The following is a 24,751-nucleotide window of genomic DNA, read 5'->3' as shown; positions in this document are numbered from 1 at the left end:
GCCATTAGGGTCCATCTGTTCAGATGTGTAAATCCTCTTGCAACTGGAACCACAGAGGTTTGCATTTCATAGGTTTTCCACTGTGCTTTTAGTTTTTGTTTATATATTTACAGTGCTAGAAATCAAACCTAGAGCTACCTGCATGCTTTTTCATTGAGCTACATTTGCAGTCCATGTGTATGTATATGTGCTACTTTAGCCAGGCTTCTAAGCTCTCAAATTTTCTTATGTACATTCTTGTAAATATCTTTGTCCTTGTTAGTTTTCTTCACATTGTTTTTGTTTTATTTTGTGCAGTATTTTTATTTGTTTATTTATTTATTTATTGTCAGTTCCAGGGCTTGAACTCAAGACCTGAGCACTGTCCTTGGGCTTTCTCAAGGCTAAAGCTCTACCACTTGAACCATAGCAACACTTCCAGCTTTTTTTTTAATGTGTATGGTACTGAGGGATCAAACCTGGGTCTACCACTAAGCCACATTCCAAGTCCTAAAGTCCTTTTTTTTTTTTTTTAAAGATGAAATCTTGCTATGTAGGCTAGACTGCTCTAAAACTCCTGTTTTGGAATTACAAGTGTATGTCACCATGCCTGGCAGAACTTACTTTAGTTTACTTTTAAAAGTCATCATTCATTTTTTTTCTAAGTTTTTTTGGTACTACAAGGGATTTAGGCTTGGTGGGCAGGCACGCTACCACATGATCCACACTTCCAGACCCAAGATTTGCTTTCCTTTCTTTCCCTTTTCCTTTCCCTCTGCCTGTCCCAGCGCTTGAACTCAGGGTGTATCGTTCCTAAGCTTTTGTGCTCAAGGCTAGTGCTCTACCACTTTTTTAAGTAGTTAATTGGAGATAAGAATCTCATGGACTTTCCTGCCCAGGCTGTCTTTAAACTATGATCTTCAGACCTCAGCCTCCTGAGTAGCTAGGATTACAGATATAAGCTACCAGCACCCAGCTCGAAGATCCTTTTTTATTGGTCATGGACTTGAACTCAAGGCCTGGGCGCTGTCCCTGCGTTCTTTGGCTTAAGGCTAGTGCTCTACCACTTTGAGTGCTTTACTCATGACAAGAGCCACAAAGTGCCCAGCTAAAATGTATTTTCTTACCTTAAATTTCTTTTCTGACTAGTTTATCAGGGTGCTTAATTCCTTCAGCACACTATTGAGTGCTTGCCATTGCCCAGGCATGGAAGAGTAAACAGAACAGGAAAGTAGGGAAGCTTCTAGGAAGCTTACTCCAGGAGCATTAAAATCATTTGCCAGTGTTAACATTTGGAACTTTCCCTTGATGCATAAAACAATATGCTACCTGTTAGAAGTTCTCAACTAGAGTTGACAAGTGAGATATTAGTGGCTATGTCAAGTGGCATCTATGATTGTCGGGGGACAACAATGTGTGTGTCAACTGTAGGCATTGCGGAGTTACCATATATAATGTCTCTACAGAATAGATCTCCACAACAAGAAAATTGTCTGGGCCAAACACCAGTAATACCAACGAAGGAAATCCTGATGTGGCCAAATCCAAGAATTCTAAACCTTGGGCCTTTGTAAAGCCATATAAATTGTGTAAAGTTATCAAGCCATGAGATCTCTAAATTAAAGTGCACATGTATATCTAATCTACACATACATATCTATTCTATCTAATGAAATATTTCTAGTCTTACATTGTTCTTCATTTTAGTTTCCTGAATACTAACGGGAAGAAGCTAGTTAACATATACTCTATATTCCAACCTTAGTAAGCAGACAGCTATAGGAATAAATGTAAAAGTCATAGACAATATGAAGTATTTTTATTGTCAGGATAATGTATAGAGGGGTTACAGTTACATTCATCAGGTAGTAGGTACATTATATCTCACACATTGATATCCCTTCTCATGTTTTTGTCCCCATTTCCATATATATATATGAAGTTTTGTTTTGGGTTTTTTTTTTTTTTTTTTTTTTTTTGCCAGTCCTGATGCTTTGAGCTCAGGGCCTGAGCACTGTCCTTGGACTTTCTCAAGGATAGAGCGCTACCACTTGAGCCTCAGCACCACTTCTGGCTTTTTTCTATGTATAGGGTACCGAGGAATCGAACCTAGACCTTCGTGCATGCTAGGCAAACACTCTGCCACTAGGCCAAACTCCCGGCCTATATGAAGTATTTTTTTTTTTTTTTTTTTTTTTTTGCCAGTCCTGGGCTTGGGCTCAGGGCTTGAGCACTGTCCTTGGACTTTCTCAAGGCTAGCACTCTACCACTTGAGCCTCAGCACCACTTCCGGCTTTTTTTGCTATGTATGTGGTACCGAGGAATCGAACCCGGGTCTTCATGCATGCTAGGCAAGTACTCTACCACTAGGCCAAACTCCCGGCCCATATATGAAGTATTTTTAAATTAGAACAAGACTATTGTTCAATCAACTTATAGAAAAGTATCCAAATAAGACAATTAGATATATGAATCAATTCACATACAATTTTTTAAACTTGTCCAGCCCATATAGCTCATCCTTTTTTATTTTTATTTTTTTAACAAAGAAAACATTTCCATTTCCTGGAGTTCATTTTGATAAATACTATATTTTATGTGTTCCTCCCCCAATAATATCCTCCTTTGGTCTTGCTGGGTGTAGATACTTAGAAGCCTGTATAATTTGTCACATAACTCTTTTATTTCACTTTTGCTTATTTTTATGTTCTGTCTAGAAAGTGAGACCATGACAATCTTACCTTTACCTAGCTCTTAGAACAGTACTGGTGTGTGTGTAACAGGTGAGCACAGAATATTTGTAGAGTAAGTACCACTGCCTCCCCTCCCACATGGCAGTGTGATGGCAGGAAGTGGAAGTTTGCCAGTCAGAGTTAATTCCAAAGGTGAAGTCTGGCCACCTGGTACAGGGACTTTATCTTTGAATAAGCCTTTTATGCTTCTTAACTAGAGATATTCAATGTGTGGAAAGCACAGGGGAGTTACTACCTAGGTCAACTGGTCAAATGTAGCTGGCCTTTTTCTTGCTATACCTGCATTTGTGACATTTATTTCTCAACACCTTAGGGAAAATGTATCTTTATATATCTAGGTTATGATAGTAATGGGTCAGTAATTTAGAGACAAGAAGCTTTTGTGTTCTAGTCATTTGGCATTTCTTGGTTGTTACCGGAACAGTGTTTTGGAAAGAATGGATTTATCATGCTATTGGCATTTTACATTATAGTCAGTATCAACGGGTTGTACAGCCAAGAGTTGACCCTTCATGGGTCTGAAGTGCTGGGCTCACCTGCTGAACTAGAGCACATTCACCAAGAGCTGATCCCAGATCTCAGCAGTGACGGCCAGCACAAACTGCTGATGGGTTCTACTGGAGTTCATTGGTACCTTTTGTTTTATTAAGGAATTTATTAACATTGATTTTTACAACATTGGTGCCTTTTTAAATCACCAGGTCTTATGGAAAATTTGTTAGTATCACTATTTTGAAGTAAATTGTACCAGTTTTAAATTTCATTTTTCTAATTTGTAAAATTTTGGTATATTGTATTTTGGAATGAATATTCATTTGTGGTGGTGCTGGGCTATGCCCTCAGGGACTTATAGTTGTAAGCAGGTGCTCTACTGGTTTATTGAACTGGCTATTTTTTGAGATAAGAGTATTGCTTTTTGTCTGTGTCTATGGACAAAAATCTGCCTATTTTAGTCTGTGACAAAGCTTGGATGACAAGCTTGCCCATTGATTCCTCTGTTGAGATGGAGGTTCAAAAGATTTTTCACATTTCAGTTCAGATATAGGTGGGATGACTATTTATTTAGAAACAGGTTGCTGTTATGATTCTCACACCAGACTGAAACTTGTGGGCTCAAGCAATCCTTTGCCCCTCAAGCCTACCGAGTAGCTGAAACCATATTGGATGCCATTGTGTCCAACTTGGAATAAAATTTTAGTAAGAATAATTATGTTATGATTTGGCTGAGTCCTTAGGAGGTAAATACAATAGGCAAAAGATTCCAAATACAATTCACATGGATGTCTTATCTTTATTTGGGTTTTTAAATATTTTCAAGTTTAATTTGCATTTCTTTTATTATGTCCACTCCTATTTATTTATTTATTTATTTATTTATTTATTTATTTAGGTCATGGGGCTTGAACTCTGGGGTTGGGCCCTATCCCAGAGCTCTTCAGCTCAAAGCTATCTCCCCCTGGAGCCACAGCACCACTTCCAATTTTCTGGTGGTTAATTGGAGATAAGAGTCTCACAGACTTTAGTGCCAGGGCTGGCTTTGAACCACGACTCTCAGATCTTAGCCTCCTGAGTAGCTAGGATTACAGGTGTGAGCCACCTCGTCCATCTCACTCCTTTTTTAAAAAATGGGCAGTAGAAGCCTACCACTAGGCCATACTCATGGCCTAATTCTTGTTTTTAAATTATCTTTAAGAAGTTGTACAAAAGAATTGCGATTTAAGAAAGCAGTTCATGAATAGCATATATCTTGATTAATATCACCCCTTTCAGCATTTTCACTAACCCCTCCCCTGCCCACCTAGCCTTTCCTTCTTAATTTTGCAGGCTATACATTGGATTCCTTTAAAAAATTATTGTAATTAATAGAAGGATTACAGTTATATTTGCCAGATAGAAGGAGTATTACTTCACACACATTGATATCCCTTCTCATGTTTTTGTTCCCATTTCCCTCCCCCTCCCCTCTCCCCTTACATTGGATTCTTGACTGCATTCCCCCCCTATTCCTCTTCATTTGTCCATCGCTGCCCCTTGATCCTGCTCCACCCTTTTGATGGCACTCAATTCTTATGGACTAAACAAGATATGTAAGATACACTAGTTCACCTACGATTTCAAATTTCCTGGGGGGAGAGGTTTCTTTTTAAAAGATAATACAATGTATATTTAAATTTAACATTTAAAAAAATTTAAAGAAAACTCTTTCACCAAATTGGAGACTTTTTTTCTTATTCATAAATTTGAACTACAGCAAGGACCAGAAGGTCGAGAGTAAGTTTTACCACCTAATACCTGTGGAACTACAAGTCTTCTGGGTAAAAGTTTAAAAAAAAATTTCTTTTTGGTAAAAAATCTTGGCAGAGTTTCTTAAGTACACAAGTAGGTATGTAGACAAGCAGAAGGGCAGAGGCATGCTGGGACAGTAAGGGTGCTCTCCGAGAGAGCAATCCTTTTAAAATGAAAGAATTGAGATTGATTTACATCCTCTTATGATCATCTTCTAATTCAGGAAGCTGGCTGGAAATGTGTCCTGTTATTCTCTGAACTAGTATGGAATTATTCTGAGGAAAGGCCATACAAAGAAAGGAAACATTTTTTTGTGTGTGTGTCTGAATATGTATTTATGTCAACCTCTGGTTTTAAAAAAAGATTAAGAGGGACTGGGAATGTGGCTTTTAAACAGAAAAAGCTGGAAGTGGTTCTGTGGATCAAGTGGTAGAGCATTTGAGCATTTAACCTTGAGCACAAAGCAGCTCAGAGATAGAGCCCGGGCCCTGAGTTCAAGCCCCAGGACTGGAAAGAAAAAAAAATAAAGGTTAAGAAACCTCTCATAGCTTACTTTAAAAATAGCAAATGACAAGTGTTTATTACTTGGATTGATTCTGATCTGTTACCTCATGTTGGAAGGGATGGAGTTAGAAGTATTAGCAGGTCGAGTTCACCACCTGTTGTCAGGCACAATACTCGTCGTGGTAATATGACTTTCCTTGGGTGAAGGAGAAGCAATTGTACTGTTTCCATTTAACTATCCCAAGTGCTGCTTTTCACACACAAAAAAATGTTCACCTAGGATTGGTGTGTGGAGGGATGGAGGAGGCTTGAATTTAGTGCCTGTATGCTGTCCCTGAGCTTTTTTGTTCAAGACTGATGCTTTACCACTTGAGCCATAACTCTACTTCTGGCTTTTTGGTGGTTAATTGAAGATAAGATCTCACAAGCTCTCCTGCCTGAGCCAGCTTTGAACCATGATCCTCAGTTCTCTGATTCCTGAGTAGCTAGGATTATAGATAAGAGCTCCCAGCACTTAGTTGTGGTCACCTAGGATTCTTGTGATAAGCTTATGATGATCATCTTAAGCTAGATACACAATGCTTCCTGGGGACCCAAGCAGGGCATTTTGCTGCTAAGTAAACTTCTCAGCATTTCTTGGGGGAGCATGGCAGGGAGGAAATTGATAGGTTTTGTACCTCTCTGGCTAGACGGTTGTATAGGGCACTGGCTTTCTCATTGCTCACCCAGCAGCTGAAGGGGACTGTCCAGGAGTCTTGGAGTTTACTTCCTTGCTCTTATTGCTTGTACCACTTTTAATGTGGCAAACTGTCTCAGTGGTTACTAGTTTGGGATTCTTGTAATGAGGCAGTTCAAATCAAAATTTACTTGTTAGAGGTGGTTTTAGTCTTTTTGTGAACTACCAGCAAGTAATTTTGGGGGCCTTTTAAAGTTGCTTTATACTTTTGGGGAGTTCGAAATGAAATAGCCTTTTCAACATTAATGTCTCAAGGTATTTTTTTTATTTTTATTTTTTGTGGGTCATGGGGCTTGAACTCCTGAGCTCTGTCCCTGTGCTCTTTGGCTCAAGGCTACCAACCTACCCTTGGGCCTGGGCATTGTCCATGAGCTGTTCAGTTTAAAGCTACTGCCCTACCCTTGAGCCACAGCCTCACTTCACATTTTCTAGAGGTTAATTGGAGATAAGTCTCTGAGGTCCTTTTTGCCCGGACTGGCTTTGAACTTTAATCCTCAGGTCTCAGCCTCCTGAGTAGCTAGGATTACAGGCATGAGCCACCTGCCCAGCATTTTTAAAAAATTTTTTTGAATATTAATACTCAAGATAATTTGTATTATAATTTTTTATTTATTTTTAAGTCAAGATCTTTATGTAGTCCAGACTGGCCTAGAGCTATTAATCCTTCTGCCTCAACTCCCTGAGTGCTAGGATTATAAATTTCATGTTGCAAGTGCATTTTTTTTTTTTTTTGGCCAGTCCTGTGGTTTGAGCTTACAGCCTAGTCACTATCCCTAAGCCTCTTTGTGCTCAAGGCTAGCTGTACCACTTGAGCCATAGTCGAATCCAGTACTTCATTATGCATGCTAGGCAAGCACTCTGCCACTAAGCCACATTCCCAGCCTCATGCAAGTGCATTTTATGTTTTTATGTTCCTGTGCTAGACCCAGCAATGTCTTTTGGATTTATTACAGTTAGAACTGAAGAAAGTTTTTGCCTTGGTAGCTGGGCAGGGTATCCAGTAGATTGGGGATAGAAAAAGAGCTGGAGTATAGACATTTCCATACTTTCCATTTCCCACCCCATTCCCCCTCTTTGTCCTCCCCCCTCCCCATTCAGTTAAGATGGAGAAGCTAATGGAGGTCTGGACTGAGTGAACTCTGAGTAGCAGGTGTGGTGCCAGCACTTATGAGTGGGACTTTACCTTGTGTTTATGCACTGTAGTTCTAGCAGGTAGCTATTTATTTAATGTTACATGAACCTTTAGGGGGTAGATTAAGATATTAATTTGCATATTTGTAGTAGGCTATTAATTTTTACATTAATTTTTCTTGAGATGTAGTCTTGCAGTGTATCATACACTGACACCAAATGTTCAGTCTTGTTTCAACTTCTAGAATGCTGTAATTACAGACATGTGCCACCATACCTAGCTACGTTTTATTTTTTATGTACATATGAAAATAAATGTTTGGATTTCTGTTCGAGTAGAGAAAGTGGTGAAAATGAACTGTACATATACAACTTTGCTTTATAAAGTTCCCTGGGATATTAGTCAATATTAACTTTTATAGATAAGGAATCCTTGGGGAGTTTTTTTTTAATAAGACAGTATCGCCCTATCCCTTACTCTCTCCTGGTTTTCCCTACCCATCCTCACCCACAAGTTGAATAGTTCATTTTCAACATAGTGTCTAGTGAGTATTCAGTCTATTTCTTTTCTTTTCTTTCTTTTTTTCAGTCCATCCTGGGGCTTGAACTCAGGCCTCGGTACTGTTCGTGAACTTTTTCAAGGCTAGCACTCTAACACTTGAGACACAGCACCACTTCTAGTGTTTTCTGTGTATGTGATACCAAGAAATCAATCAAACCTAGGGCTTCCTGCATGTTAGGCAATACTCTGCCACTAGGCCATACTCCTCAGCCTCTAGTCTGTTTCTAAAAGCACATGTTCACATACTTGCCTGTGTGCCATAATTGTATTTTGAAATGCTTGTTCAATCTTTTACTGTGAAACTTTCCCCAAGTTTTTCCACATTTCCATAATGTACTGTACTTGATGCATCTAGTTTATAATGTTAATTTATTTTTTTCCTAAATAAGTTATGATCCTTTTTAGATTTGTAATTTTTAAAATTTGATGGATTGTTTTTATCTTTTTAGATTCCATTTCCTGGAGTGTGGTTACTAGGTCAAAGAGCATGAACGTTTTACAGCTCTTAAAATATATTGCCTACTGTTTTAAAATGCTCACAGCATTATTTGAAAGCTGGCAGGTTAGACCTGACCCCACCTTGACTCTCAAACTTCATTTCCTTCTTACTGGGATTGCTCTGGTCTGGGAATGTGCACATTTGTTTCTGCGCCCTTGCATTTGTTCCAAATCTATGTGGACTTACTCCTTGGTGACTTGCTTAGGGTTCTTTAAGTTCTGTGTAATAAAATTATTTGGGGTAAAGAACTTGGATTGAGAGATTACCATTTCTGGAAGTCAGAAGATGAAGTAGCCTAATTTTAGAGATTAAAAAAACAAACTATACTTTTCTATTTTAACTAGTGTACAGTGGTTTTAGATTTAAGGGTGGAATAACATTTTCCTTATTAAAAGGGGTAGAACATTATATATTTCTTCAACCACTAGGCCAAACTCCCAGCCCAAGTAAAATATTTTTGTTGAATATTTTATGAAAGTTACTTTTCTTTTAAATAAATCTCTTTACCTGTTTGATTTGTCTGTCAGAAAGATTGCATTATAGCTGACATTCCAGAATATTTGGAATTCACTTCTATTGTGAAAGTCAGTGTGAATAGATTAATAGCCAGTGAGATTTTCTGAGGAGATGGAAATGTTCTGTGTCTATGATATCCAGGTAGGATTTTAGCCACCAGACATGTGACCATTGGACACTAGAACTTAATTTTTAAATTTTTATTCAGCACAACTACATTGGAAGGAGTTGTAGAAATTTTGGGTTAAAGGCACATATGTTTTTCCTCTAATGTCTCTGAAAACATTTTTCCTTGTTAACTGAATCTTCTTTAAAGTTCTAGTGTCTGAAGTACCATAGTTATTGTGGAATCAAAGACCTAGAATTTTTGTTGGCCCAAGGAACATTGAGTTAGTAGAAGAGAAATAGATGGTTTCAGACTTGAAATATTTTAGGATTTTCTAATGCTCTTGGGTATGTTTCTAGTAGATTTCATAGGGAGGGCTTTCTCCTTTTTTGTGGTTTTGCTTCTGTACCGCTTCTCTGTTATGTTGTAGAAAACTAATCTGGCTCATGGTCTCTTTGTGTAGATTCAGAAGAAAAGAAACTTTGGCTTATATTTTCATCACTTAAATGACAGTTTATTTAGAGCTCATCCAAATAATGGCCCTGATGAGGAATATGGCAGTTATTTTTAGGATAAGTGTGCACACCTTTAAAATTCCTGAGTTGAACATCTCAGGAAAGTAGGGCTGGAGACAGTTGGGCAAGGGATATTATCCGCAGCTTTGATTGGGAAACAAAACATTAGAACTAAACTGTTGTAGAAATTCGATGCAAGTTGATTTACTTTCAAAAAGTTGAAGCCACTAAAGGTGGGTAGCTTCTCTGACTCCCTTCTCCTTTTTCTTAGTTTCTGTCTTCTGTTTCCCTGTATTTACTCCTTCAAAACACTTGTTACAAGAGTCAGCCAGCTTTGTGTATTTTTCACTCAAGGCAATCTTTGAACTTGAGGAGAATGAACAATTAATTTGCATTCTAAATACTGACAGATGACTTGAATCTGATTTCCCACAGAGCTTTCTTTAATATTATTACACACTTTATTAAAAGTAGTTTTGACTGCCTTTTCCTAGATAATATTCCTATCTTGTAATTTTGCAGCTATGTACAAAGATATCTGCCAGTGTGGCATGCTGCTACATTTTTACCCCATACCTCATGAATTTTTCTTCTCATTTACATAGGTTGCTCAGAGCATTGAGGATCACCATCAAGAAGTGATTGGTTTCTGCAGAGAGAATGGTTTCCATGGTTTGGTGGCCTATGACTCCGACTATGCACTGTGCAACATCCCCTACTACTTCAGTGCCCATGCCCTAAAACTGAGCCGCAATGGGAAAAGTCTCACGACAAGCCAATACCTGATGCATGAAGTTGCCAAGCAACTGGACCTGAACCCAAATCGTTTTCCAATTTTTGCTGCTCTTTTAGGTAGGTGGAGCAGTGTAACACTTCATTTTATAAGAGAGTTAAACAACATACTGAACTTTTAGCAATTTTGATACATTTAAGTTTTGATTATATATCTTAAATTTTAAAGCACTGAGGAGAGCTCTTCCATAGCATTCCTTACGATCTTTTTTGGCAGAGCTGATAATGTATTGTTTTTGTTTCTTGTGGGAATAATATTGGAGTTTGAACTTAGGGCCTTCCACTTGCTAAATTGATACTTGAGCCACATCTGCAGCCCTATGTTGTTTTATATTGGAGAGTGTGTGTGTATGTGTGTGTGCGTGCATGCTTTCTGGTTAATTTAGAGGTAGAACCTCACAGGTATTTCTTTTTCTTTTTTCTTTTTTTTTCTTTCTTTTTTTTTTTGGTTGGTCGTGTGGCGTGAACTCTGGGCCTGGGTGCTGTCCCTGAGCTCTTCAGCTCAAGGCTACTTACTGCCCTACCCCTTGAACCACAGCACCAATGCTGGTTTTCTAGTGGTTAATTGGAGATAAGAATCTCACAACTTTTATGCTAACTTTCATGCCAGGCTGACCTTGAACCTCAATCTTCAGATCTCAGCCTATTGAGTAGCTATGATTATAGGCATGAACCACCCACCAGCCAGCTTGGTTTTTAAGCATTTGTTTATGTGTTGTTTCATCTAGGCTGAAAAACTAATTTGTGAATAAACAAAGTTTTAGGAAAATGACATTTTCTTAGTCATAGATAATATGTTCACTAATGAAAGTGTTAGGTAGTTAAACTTGTAGTACAAATTATACTACGTATTTAAACACTAAGGAAAAAAAATAATTGAGGCCAGGAGCATGGTAGAGTGCTTGCCTAGCATGCACGCAGACCCCAGTTCCGTTCCTCAGTACCACATACATAGAAAAAGCTGGAAATGGTGCTATGGCTCAAGTGTTAGACTCTTTCCTTGAGAAAGCCCAAGGACAGTGCGTAGGCCCTGAGCTCAAGCTCTGGGACTGGGAGGGGGGGAAAAAAAAAAAATATATATATATATATGGTTTTTCCAGACACTTCTTACTTTTTGTTTTTCCTGACTTCCCCCTTACCAAGTCCTAGGACAGCCCTTACTTCAAAACTATTTTAAAGGCTGGGAATGTGGCTTAGGGATAGAGTGCTTGCCTAGCATGCATGAATCCCTGGGTTCCATTCCTCAGTACCACATAAACAGAAAAGGCTGGAAGTGGCTTCTTTTGCTCTAGCCTTGAGCAAAAGAAGCTCTGGGACAGTCAGTGCCCAGGCCCTGAGTTTAAACCCCAGGACTGACAAAAAAAGCAGAACAAAACTATTTTAAGCAAATATATAATATATATTGTATGTACAATACTTTTACAAAAGATTCTCCTGAAATAATTTTTTTTTCCTGCCAGTCCTGGGGTTTGAACTCAGGACCCAGGCACTGTCTCTGAGCTTCTTTTACTCGACTAGTACTCTACCACTTGAGCCCAGCACCACTTTTTCTGTTTATGTAATACTGAGGAATGGAACCCAGAGTTTTATGCATGCTAGGCAAGCTTTCTGCCACTAAGACATCTTCCCAGCTCTCTTTGGAGAATTTTTATGCCATACACCAAAAAGGAATGAAATCTTATTTCCATTCCCTGTAAGTACTACCACTTGACCCATGACTCCAAGTTTAGAATATTGTGGGTTTTTTGGTTGATGATATTTTTGTGTTGGTCCTAGGGCTTGAACTCTGGCCTGATCAGTGTCCTTGAGTTTTACTCAAGGCTAGTGCTCTACTACTTGAGCCATAGCTCTAGCTTTTTTGGTAGTTAGATAGAAATAAGAATCTCATAGACTTTCCTGCCCCAACCTGGCTACTCAGCTTCCTGAGTAGCTATGTAAAATACTGTTTTAACTAAGATTTTATAATCAGTTTTCAAGGGGATACTTTATATCTGCCTAATGTAATTATTTTTTTTCTTTTTTGTGTATGTCTCAAGCTACTTTAATCGCAGCTCTTATTTGCTGAAGTTGTATTAATTGTGTTCAAATAGAAGTTTATATGTATTAGAGTGATTAGACCTATGATTAGACCGTGAGATTCTGGTGAGAATAAGTGGCTGTTACAGACACTCAGGATCTTTTTGGAAGGTGTGCATTCTCTAGTGAAAGTACTGTGCTTTTTATGGAAGTTTGGAGCCCAGTCTCAACCTGCTTGTGAGGGAAATTACACGGGGTTATTTTGAGGAATTCCTAGTTATCAGAATTTTTTTTTTTCCAGTCCTGGGGCTTGAACTCAGAGCCTTGAGCTTTCTCAAGGCTAGCACTCTACCACTTGTGCCACAGCACCACATCTAGCTTTTTCTGTGTATATGATACTGAGGAATCATACCTGGGTCTTCATGAATGCTAGGCAAGCACTCTAGCACTAGGTCACACTCTGGTCCCAGAAACATTTTTTTTAAGTATTACAAAAACCAGTTTTAGGTTTTGTTTTTTTTTAGGACCTTAGACTCTTTATTAACATTGATCTTTACATCATATTTCAAAGGACATGTTTAACAAACAAGTATTCAAGAAGGGAATCTCTGCAATTTTAGTTTTTTAATGTATAACAATTGGGTAATAAAATTACAACTTCACAAGTTATTTAGATCTAATTTCAAATATTATTTCTTAGGAAATAGTGATTTTTGAGATTTGGATATTTAAATTAAAAGTAAATCTATTTTTACATACTAAAAGGAATGCTTCTCTAATGCTTTGGTGGGGGGTATATAGAAAGTTCCATGTTTGTTTACAGATTATGTATATTATGCAGATTGTATGCTATTGTAATATGAATACCTTACTAATTTAAAATATGGAAGATTACTTGAGTTTCTAGTTTAAGCAATATTGAGTATATTTCTTAGTAAATAATGCTAACTCATACTTTTCTAGCTAATTATACAGTGAAGATTTGAAATAAAATCAGTAGTAATATTACATCCAACTGTTTTATGTCTTAGAATACCTTAAAAAGTTTAGGTGAAGCCGAGTGTCAGTGGCTCACTCCTATAATCCTAGTTACTCAGGAGGCTGAGATCTGAGGATCAAGGTACAAAGCCAGCCTGGGCATGAAAGTCTATGAGACTCTTATCTCCAAATAACCACCAGAAAACTGGAAGTGACACTGTGGCACAAATGGTAGACCACTAAACTGGAGCTGAAGAGCTCAGGGACAACAGCACCCATTCCCAGAGTTCAAGCTCCACAACCAACCTAAAAAAAGTTTAGGCGACTTATAGGTAAGGTCTTAATTGAGTAAGCTTTAGATTTTGTAAATGTTTCAGAATCCTTAAGTGAGAAAGCTTATTTATCTCTTTTCTTCTGTAATAGAAAATATACTATTGGGACTGGTAGCTTGGCCTAATGATAGAGTGCTTGCCTAGCATGCATAAAGCCACACACATAGAAAAAGCCGGAAGTGATACTGTGGCTCAAGTGGTAGAACAGTAGCCTTGTACAAAAGAAGTGTGATCCACTGTTGCATAGGTGACATCATATTTCACAGTAAAGTTATATAGAATCCATTAACAGGGGAAGGCAGCACAGCTCAGTCATCTGGACACTTAAGGCTTGGCTTACTTAGTTCTTCTGGACATCCTGGTGGCTTATATCTCTGTTTTTCTATGTTTCTGTGTTTGGACTAGTATGATATGGCAATGTTGCAGATGATCTTAATTTGTTTTGCTTTCTGATAGCAGCTAATTAATAAATATGCTGTCTTATTGTGGAGGTGATTAACTCAGTTATAAAAATGACAGACCTATTTAGAAAATTGCTGCTTTTAAACTGCATTGTGATTAAAAAAAACATACTACAGCTGCTATTGGATATTCAGACATTTATGTGAATGTAGAATGTAGTTTTTCAAGTTTAATGCAGTTCTTCATATGTAGGCACAACTTCAGTGATAGGGCAGATAGCCGAGTAGCATTTATGAGTTTTGTAGGTTATGCTGTTCATTGGTGACATTGATGCTACAGTCAGCCATCTCTGCCATTTTATTATTATTTTTTTTGGGGGGGGGGAACAGACCTGGGGCTTGAGCTCATTGCTTGGGCTTTCTCAAGGCTAGCCTTCTACCACTTGAGCCACAGCACCACTTTCGGCTTCAAACCCAGGGCTTCTTGCCTGCTAGGCAAGCACTTTACCATTAGGCCAAACTCCCTCTGCCATTTAAATTTGCTTAGATTTTATAACTATTGATTCCACATTTGAAAATTGTGCCTTGTACACATATTTTTGAGTCATAGCTGTTTTCACGAACAAATAAAACTTAGATCCAGTTGATAAGTGACATTTTGTCATTGCATGACTTTTTGAAAAATGAAATTTATTTAACATGACTGGAAGTGCTGACACGCATAGCACTATGCAGTTCTTAGTTTGAAAGCTGTGGGGACTATATGGGGAATTTATATTACACTGAGGCAGATGCAAGGAATCTGCTTGCTTGTTGCTGCATGTTAAAAATATGGAAAAATACTGTTTGTTTGGAAGTTATGTATGGTGCATAACAGCAAACAATATGGGGTGATGTTTCCCTATGTCATTTATAGTGATTGTTTTATGTTGTGTGCCGTTCTAGGAAATCATATACTACCTGATGAAGATCTGGCTTCCTTTCATTGGAGTTTACTTGGTCCAGAACATCCACTAGCCTCACTAAAGGTACACACTTCATTTCTAGCATTTATACTAACCAAGTGTTGATTTTGCTATTATGTTATTATATGTTATATACTGTATTGTACATAATAGAACAGCATGGAAATATGTTACCAGGTTAGCAATATCATATTTTCGCCTTATCTCATGGTCTGTACTCTCTTAGAAAACTGTTTTGCTTCCATGTTTCTAGCACCTGTAAATAAATTTATAAATTCTTGGAAAATTCCCTTCAAGGAATGCCATGTATGCAAATAGAAAAAAATCTTTGGGCTGAAATCTTTATGTTATTATATTGATTTATAAACAAAAATACTATTTTTCCTAGTAACATAGCTCAGTGTTCAAGTGCCTGCCTAGGAAGATTCAAACTCTGGTCCTGCTAAAATACAGGATATTTGTTTTTCTTTCAGTAGGCAATAAGTCACTGCTCTCTTTGATCACTATCTTTTAGTACAATTTGAGAGCTTTCATAACTTTCTTATTAATTTTATAAAAATTTTAGATTAGATGATGAATTTAGAGATCTAAATTCATTAGAGAACTAGTCCATTTTACTATTTGTTAACAATTTTTTTGTTTGTTTGTTTTTGTTGGTTGTGAGGCTTGAACTCTGGGCCTGGGTGCTCTCTCTGAGCTCTTCAGCTCTACCACTTGAGCCTCAGTGCCACTTTTCTGGTGGTTAAATTGGAGATAAGAGTCTCATGGATTTTCCTGCCAGGACTGACTTTAAGCATGAATCCTTGATCTCAGCCTCCTGAGTAGCTAGGATCACAGGCACGAGCCACTGACGCTGGGCAACACTTGTTTTTACCAGTCCTGGGGCTTGAACTCGGGGCTTGAATGCTATCCTTGGGCTTTCTCAAGACTAGAGCTTACTACTTGAGCTACAGTACCATTTCTGGCGTTTTCTAGGTATATAGTACTGAGAACTTGAGCCCTGCTCTGAGTGCATGCTAGGCAAGCACTCTGCCACTAGGCTAAACTCCTGGCCCAACAGTTAATTGTTTTTGAACCTTTCTACCTTTTGATTTCCTCTATGTGTACCGTAGTGATAAATGTCAGAGAAGAGGCACTTGATTGTGATTCTATGAAGTGATAAAGTGAGGAGCTTGGGTTTGGTAATGGCATGATGAAATTTATGAGCCAGGAACAAACTTGTTAGTGACTCCTGTCACTGTAATTGTGGCTTGTTAGGCACAAGTGCACTTTGTGACTTGGGGAGTTGGGAAAATTTGTATATTTGCTTCCAGCTCTGAGAGTAGTTTCCTTCAGTCAAAGTCAAAGCAGGTGAGATAAAGTGAATCATTCCTCAAGGCATACATTCTGAATTTTGTCAGAATGGCCTTCCTGCCATAAACTGATTTAATTGTGTTTACTTTGAAGTGTGTTGGTCCTCAAAGGTTTGAGGAAAATTCTTTTGTTATACCTCTCATTTTGTTTCTTGCTAATTAACACCGCTTCCCTTTTTCATATTTTGGTTTGGGCTGTTTTCAGATTTTGGTTTTAAAGTTGGCTTTAAAAGTTGCTTTCTTTTTTTGTCATTGAAAGGGGAAACCTTTCTATTTTTTATGGGTGGTAGAGTCCCTCATATTTACTTTCAGGAATGAAGTGGTAGGATCTGAAAACTTCGTCCTAAATTCATGATGATACTGTGATTGAAATGTAGATTAAAATTGTAGTCTCTGATCAACAGGTCCTCAGAGTGTTGCACAGGTGCTCATTAGAGCTGTTAAGCAGTAGTTTTTCATAAGTGGAGACACTAATGAAGACTCATTTCTTAGAAGATTGATTTTCTTCAGAAGGACATGAATTAACATCCTCCCAGGGTCTCAGGCCAGATGCATGTATCTCACTTGCTCCATTCTTATTTTATGGTGTCACAGGGCTGGAAGCAAGGAACAGTTTGAGACATTACTGCAAAACCTGCTCAGTCTGTAACATTCTCATTGTGTCCTTTCTAATTTTTGAAGAAAATTTGAAATACAGAAATATTAAAAGGATGGAAAATGTTTTATTGGTATGCCCATCATCTTTGTATAGAAATTATTGACATTTTGCCATGGAATATATGTTTGTTTATATCTGTGTCTTGGTTTAACTCAAACTATTTGAATAGATATTGTTCTTATGAAATCATTAGCTTGCAATACCACAACCTAAAAATGAGGACATTCTTTTTCTATTTTCTCAATCATATTACTGTTAAACACATCTACAAAATTATAATTACTTAATATCATGAATTTAGATACATCTTCAAGAATTTCCAGTTGTCACCCAAAGGTTACTGAGGGTATCTTTTTTGTTGTTTTGAGGGGTTTTTTTTTTTTTAGTCTTTACCACTCGATCCATTCCCCGGCCCTTTTATGTCTTATTTTTTTTTTTTTTACTTTATCTTTTAGATAGAGTACTGCACTATTTTTTTTTTCCTAGTTAGCCTCACATTACTATCCTCATAGGCTCAATGGTACCTGGATTATAAGCATGTGCTACCATGCCCAGCCTGTTAATTTGTTTGGAGGCAGGGTCTCATTGTGTAGCCCAGGCTGGCTGGACACTGCTTCAATCACCCAAATGATGAGTGAAACTATAGATATATAATACCATACCCTGCTACAGTATTTTATTTTATTTTTTTTTTTGTGGGTTATGAACTTGGCCTGGGCGCTGTCCCTGAGCTCTTCAGCTCAAGGCTACTGACCTACCCTTGGGCCTGGGCATTGTACCTGAGTTCTCCAGCTAATGGCTACCACCCTACTCTTGAGCCAAGCCCCAAGCCCCACTTCTGTTTTCTAGAAGTTAATTTGAGATAAGAGGTCAAGCCCCATGATGCACCAAAAAAAAAAAAAAAGAATATTTTTTGTTTTGTTTGTATTCAGGACAACTTGGAGCTTTTTTTTTTTTTTTTGCCAGTCCTGGGCTTGAGCTCAGGGCCTGAGCACTGTCCTTGGACTTTCTCAAGGCTAGAGCCTCAGCACCACTTCCAGCTTTTTTTCTATGTACGTGGTACCAAGGAATTGAACCCGGGTCTTCATGCATGCTAGGCAAGCACTCTACCACTAGGCCAAACTCCCAGCCAACTTGAAGCTTTTTAATGTATGGATATGATTGGGGGAGGCACTCCTAAGCCTCCTTGAGTTAGGTAATAAAAGAGAAGAAAAGGACTGGGAGCGTGGCCTAGTGGTAGAGTGCCTGCCTAGCATGCACAAAGCCCTGGATTCGATTCCTCAGTACCGCATACACAGAAAAGGTCAGGAGAGTTCAGGACAGATCTTGCATCCAAACCCAAGGTTGCACTTTCTTGTCTGAGGGAAGGTATTCTGTTTTATTGGTTGTAGAAACTTTGGAGAATAGTTCACTTTCTTTTTTTTTTTTTTTTGCCAGTCCTGGGCTTGAGCTCAGGGCCTGAGCACTGTCCTTGGACTTTCTCAAGGTTAGAGCTCTACCACTTGAGCCTCAGCACCACTTCCGGCTTTTTGCTATGTATGTGGTACCGAGGAATCGAACCGGGTCTTCATGCATGCTAGGCAAGCACTTTAACCACTAGGCCAAACTCCCGGCCCCAGAATAGTTCACTTTCTTGAAATAGTTGAGTGTTGTTGTCATTATCTTCTTCCTCCTCCTTCCTCTTCCCTCCTCCCTTTTCCCTTCCTCCTTCCCTCCTTCTTCTTGCTTCCCCTTCCTTCCTCCCTCCCTTTCTTTCTCTTCCTCCTCCTTTTCCTCCTCCTCTTTTTGTGAGTGTGTGTGTGTGTCCGTGTCTGTAGGTGTATATGTGTACATGTGCGGCCTGCCAGACCTGATGTTTGAACTCAGGACCTGGGAACTGTCTCTTTCTTTTGTGTACTCTATTACTTGAACCACAGCTCCACTTTGGGTTTTTCGGTGATTAATTGAAAATAAGTCTCATGGACTTTCAGGCCATGACTGGCTTCGAACCTTAAATCCTCAGCTCTCAGCCTTCAGAGTACTTAGGATTTCAAAGATGAGCCATTGGTGCTGGCTTTGGAGTGCCCTTCTTAGGTGGCCTGTTTCTAAATAAGGGAGAAACTTTGTTAATTTTTTGATGGACTTAGAGAGAGAGAGAGAGAGAGAGAGAGAGAGAGAGAGAGAGAGAGAGAGAGAGAGAGAGAGAGAGAGAGAGTAGTTATGAAGAGCCCATACTGTCTTTACAATAATGAAGACCAGACCACTGTATCATGGCCCTTTAGGAAGCTGCTGCTACCAGTCCTGTCCTGGACTGCTGTGTTCTGTTAAGTCATGGCAGAGAGCTCAAATCTTGAAGTCTTGCTTGTGTCCCCTTCAAGTGATAGACTATGATCTAGCTCATCTCTGTTCTGTCCCCTGAGAATAATGTTGTTCGTTTGCCTGGGTCTGAGGATTAGTGACCTGGCAGTCACTAAGTACCTCATACAACCCCAGTACAGCGGGTGTTCCATAGAGGAGTGTGTGGCTGTAGTCACTAGCCCTAGCACAGGACTTTCTCCTAGCCATGGAGAACACACTAAATGAGTGCTTTTAGAAATGTGCTTTTTGGGGTTCTTTTGTATATTGTTTCATAGTTTGTCTTAATTAGTTGAGAAATTTTTATGTGGGCATATTTATTGCCAATCCTGGGCTTGAACTTGTATATTTTAAGTTTCTGATCCTGTTGGTTTATTGTAAACCCCCCAGATTCCCTCATGCCTCCATGGCTCTGTCTGGACCACCCTTACTTGCTGACTCTCCTCTACCTAGACTCTACTGTTTATTTTGTTTTCCATTAAGCAAGTCTCTATTTTGCTTTCTCTACATCACTATTCCACTCTTTTTGAGAATTTCTGTTCCTGTCAGTATATTGAATGCAGATAAGAGATGCCCCAGAAGCCCCTCGTCCTCTCACTGAATTCCCCGCAAATACTCTGGCTTTGTCTTGCATCTTTTAGAAGCTCTTTCAGCTTCTAGCTTTGTCCTTTTTTGTTGCAATCCTTTTTGTTCTAACTCTTGTCAGTGTTTGTAACCATATCACTTCCATGTACTTGTTTTCTACCATCCTCCTTATACCTATGTACATCAGGAAAACTTTCAGCTTACCTCCAATTGTATCAGAGGGTATCTCTAACTTTGCATTTTTTATATCTTAGGGTTTTCAATCAGAGTGTGCTGGGTATGGTAGTTGAGTCTGGTTCTGGTGGTAGCAAGGAATCTGTGAACCAGGGTTTCTGGGCATAGACAGCAGCCTCATTGCTGGACTGCAACTGTGTGGGACTGTATCACTTTTTATAGCGTTCAGGGCCCTTCTGTTTCTTTTGAGCTGGATATCTAATATGGTATGCTTCAACAGGCTGCTACCCAAGTACCTATGGCTGGCCCTTGTCTATGCAGCTTTATTTCATGAGGAGCTGCAAGGTTTCAGGCATTTTGAGGCTTTATTGTTATAAACAAATAGGAAGGTAAGCTGCTACTTCTTTTGATTTTTTTTTTTTTGAGTTTCACTTTTTCCATCATAGCAGAAGGTGGGGGATAGTTTACACTCAGTGTATCTTCCAGTGAAAGAATTCCTGCTTGTATATTAGTGAAATTAGCTTAATATATATTTATTTCCCAGTAGTTCTATAGTTTAGGAAATGAGAGCTAAGAAAAAAATCACAAAATCTAAGTGCTCTTAGGGGCTCCAGAGAAAAAACATTAGAGGCCTAGAAGGCAAACATGTTAAGTATTATTTTCTTTTTTTCACCCAGCCAAAATGCAGGGAAATATGGAAATAGACAAGTAGTTTACCTAGACCTGATCTTATTAGTTGATCTAGCTTTCCATATTTTTTCCCCATTTTTATGGTCTTAGAGAACTTTGTTGTCATTTTACAAACATTTTCAGCACAAAAATATGAAAAATAGCCAAAAGAGTATAGAAATGAAAGATACTTAATATCCTTACTTCTTGGTAAATAGCCACTTTTTTGTGTGTGTGCCCAAATTGGGGCTTGAACTCAAAAGGTTTTACCAGTCTAACTTTTCACTCAAGGCTTGAACTCTACCACGTGAATCATGCCTTTACTTCCTACTGGTTAATTGTAGGTGAAAGTCGCTCACATTTTTCTGCCCAGGCAAGCTTTGAACTGTGCCTCTCAGATCTCATTTTCCTTAGTAGCTAGGATTATAGACATGAGCCACTATCACTCTGTGGCTTTAACCTTTGTAAGAGTCTTGAATTTAGTGAGAAACTTAATCTTTTTTTTTTTTGGTGAGACATGGGGCTTGAACTCTGGTCCTGGGTGCTGTTCCTGAGTTCTAAAGCTCAAAAACTACTGCCCTATACCCCCTGAGTTACAGCCCCACTTCCCATTTTCTAGTGATTAATTGGAGATAAGAATCTCAGGTTCTTTAGTGCCTGTGCTGGCTTTGAACCTCGATCCTCAGATCTCAGCCTCCTGAGTAGCTAGGATTATAGGGGAGAAACTTACTCTTTGTTTGTTTTAAATTTATGTATGGAATTTAAAAATGGAATACAACACTGAACTCAGTGATTTTCTGCCTATTTATACTTTCCAGTCTGAGCTAGAAAACATATAATTCAGAGGAATCAGCTGGAATCTGTTGGGATTTAACCTCTTCCAGGAAGAGAGGGCCTCAGGGTTTCTCTCAACCTTACTCTTTTATGGACTAGATAGGGCTTCTAGGCAACATGTTTCCTGGGGTAAGTAGCCAGATAACTGGGGCAGAGACATCATAGAGCACTTGCTTAGTCTGAGAGAGTCTACAGTGCCACAGTTCTGAGGCACTGGAATAGACCAGAAGGAGGTGAGCAAGGAAGGAGGTTCAGTGATAAATGTTTTTTACTCTCCCTGCTTATCATGGAATGCTCTAATTTCATTTTAAATAAACAGCACATTATCAGTCTCAAAAATAATAACATTTTTGGGCTCATTTTCTATTCTGTAAGTCCATAGCTTTGGCTCTGTTCCTAACCAGTTGACCTCTGTCACTTACTGCTCATAGTATTATACTCTGAACTTCATGACAATGCTGGTATGGAGTGCAACTCAGAGCTTGCTACTCCCTGCCCTATGCTGCTTGCCTGCCCTGAGAGGATGACAGTACTGTTATCACACTTCAGCCATATACTGGAGTCTCCTGGGTAGTGCTCATTGTGAAGATTGTTACCCTTTTAAGACCAGATCATAAGTTGGCAGGGCACTTGCTTAGCATGCACAATGCCTTGGGCTCCATCCTCAGTGTTGCAAAATGAGGTTTAGCTGTCACATGTGTGGTATCTCCCACCCATTTGGCACTTAGAGATAGTTCTTTGGACTTGGTCCTTGAGCAGAATCAGTGTTTTCCAGCACAAGTCCTAGCTTTGTGCACTTAGTGACTTCCTTGTGTCTCTGACAATTAGCTTAGGCCTTTTCTAGGGTTGGTTTTCCCTCTTGACCTCATTTACCCTGTCTTGGAGATTCTAGCCCCTTTTACCTCTGTCTGGCATGAACTGTCTTTGCCTCTATAGGCTGTATTTGCTGTGAGCTTTGGTATTGGAGTTCTTTATAATACTTGTCCAGACATGGGTGTTCCATAGCTACTCCCAGAGTGATCCTCACCCTCCCTTTTAATAACATCTTTACTGGTAATGTTATTAATGTACCATAAAATCAAGCACTCTGTACAGTTTATTGGTTTTTAGTTGTCACAGAGGTGGAATAATCATCAGTATTTAACATTAGAATATTACGTTGCTCCCAGTGCCTTGTTCATGCTTGGTAAGCAAGTGCTGTACCACTGAGCTACAAGCCCAGCCTCAGAAACTATTTTTAAAAGTTAGAACAATGGTGGATGACAATTTCAAGACAAAATGAACCCATGAAACTGAAACGCATCTTGACTGGGGGTGACTAGATAAGGAGAGAGATCAAATGGGAAGATGAATGGTGGGCAAATTCAGTCAGTCGCATGTGTGGGCAAAAACAGTACTTATGTGAAAATGAATCTAAGATACTCGAAAGATAGGTGGGGATGGGATAGACGGGGATAGTCATCAGGAAGTTACTGATCAAGATGCAGTGCACACATTATTTGACTTGATGACCACTGTAATGATAAATGTTAAAAAGCTTTGAAAGAATTTATAGTCACCAATAATCGTATCTGAGAAAGAATCCTGGGCTGGGAGTTTGGCCTCATGGTAGAGTCCTTGCCTTGCATGAATGAAGACCCAGGTTTGATTCCTTGGTACCACCTACATAGAAAAAAGCCAGCAGTGGTGCTGTGGCTCAAGTGTTAGAGCTCAAAAAAACCCAAAGATAGTGCTCATGCCCTGAGCCCACACCCAGGACTGTCCAAAAAAAAAAAATCTTGGCTTTCAAGTGAATCCTGAGTACTGTGGTATGATGGATTTATCTTAACAGTTGAAATACAATATGGTGGCTATGTTTAAACAAATTCAGAGCTTAAAAATATTTTTGAGTTTTAAAATATTTAACCTAAGATCTGAGGATCAAGGTTCAAGGCTAGCCTGGAGACCCTTATCTCCAATTAAGCACTAAAAAAAGCTGGAAGTGGAACTGTGTTCCAAGTGGTAGAATCCTAGTCTTGAGTACACAGGCTCAAGGACAATGCCCAGGCCTTGAGTTCAAGCCCCAGAACTTGCACAAATAAATAAATATCAAGACCGAGTTAGGTGCCACAATCTTCAGAACACTAATCCTAGCTATTCAGGAGTCAGAGATAGGAGGATGGCAGTTTGAAGCTAGCCTGAAAAGGAGAGTCCATGAGATTGTTATTTGCAGCAAAAAGCTGGAAATGGCTCAGGTGGTAGAGTACCAATCTTCAGTGAAAAAGCTAAAAGACAGCTCCCAGGCCCTGAGTTCCAGCCCCAGTAATGCTACCAATAAAGAAAAAAATTATATATCTAAATATAGACCAAGACTACAGATCAAAGCAGTGAAATGAGGAATAAATAAACGCTTCTGTAGTCAGGGCAATTTGTTATTTCGCCTTTATAACCTGGAGGAGATTTTATTTTATTTGAATTTATTCGCAGAGTATTTTCTTAGCTTTCTTAATATGCTCCTTGAAAAAGTGAAAAAATGGACTAAAATTAGTAACTGTAAACAAATCAGCTATGTCTGTTATAGTGGCCAAGTGGTTATGGAGAGAGTTTCCATCAGAATCTCTAGTTCCACTAAAAGTATAGGAAGACCAAGGTTTAGGCCAACCAGGCAAAAAGGGAAAACACTATTTGAAAAATAATGACAATAGAAAGGATTGGGGATGTGGCTTAAGTAATGGAGTGTCTGCCTAACAATCTAGGAGTCCTTGACAAATTAAACTCTATTACTGTTTAAAAAAAAAATAAAGCAAAATACTGAACAAAGAAAGGAAAGATGAAATGGGGATTTGGCACTAATACTTTGAAGTGTGTCTCTAGGCCACAAAAACTTCCCTTAATGGTGTAAATTTTATTATTTGGATATTTTATATTTTTGGTGGTATGGGGATTCCAAACCTCCTCTTTGCCAAGCCAGTACTCTACTTAAGCCACATACCTAAACCTGTTTTGCTATATTTTTCAAATAGGCCCTCACGTTTTTTGCCTGCAGCTGGCCTGCGGCCATGATCTTCCTGCCTACATCTTCCTGGGTTTTTCAG

General features: G+C 38.8%; 1 protein-coding gene across 1 annotated transcript in view; it reads left to right on the top strand.

The window, feature by feature from the left end:
- The window catches only part of Fam120a (family with sequence similarity 120 member A), a 99,775-nt gene that overhangs the window by 9,922 nt on the left and 65,102 nt on the right, over positions 1–24,751 (top strand). Inside the window, exons 2-3 of the mRNA XM_090329900.1 lie at positions 10,193–10,439; positions 15,052–15,134. Coding sequence (XP_090186026.1) covers positions 10,193–10,439; positions 15,052–15,134 — 330 coding nt within the window. The remainder of the gene's footprint in view (positions 1–10,192; positions 10,440–15,051; positions 15,135–24,751) is intronic.

The sequence above is a fragment of the Megascapheus bottae genome, chromosome 3, assembly GCF_031878675.1.
Source record: "Megascapheus bottae isolate mThoBot1 chromosome 3, mThoBot2.hap1, whole genome shotgun sequence".
NCBI lineage: Eukaryota > Metazoa > Chordata > Mammalia > Rodentia > Geomyidae > Megascapheus > Megascapheus bottae.
The sequence above is the reverse complement of the archived record's forward strand: the minus strand, read 5'-3'. Positions and strand labels throughout refer to the sequence as shown.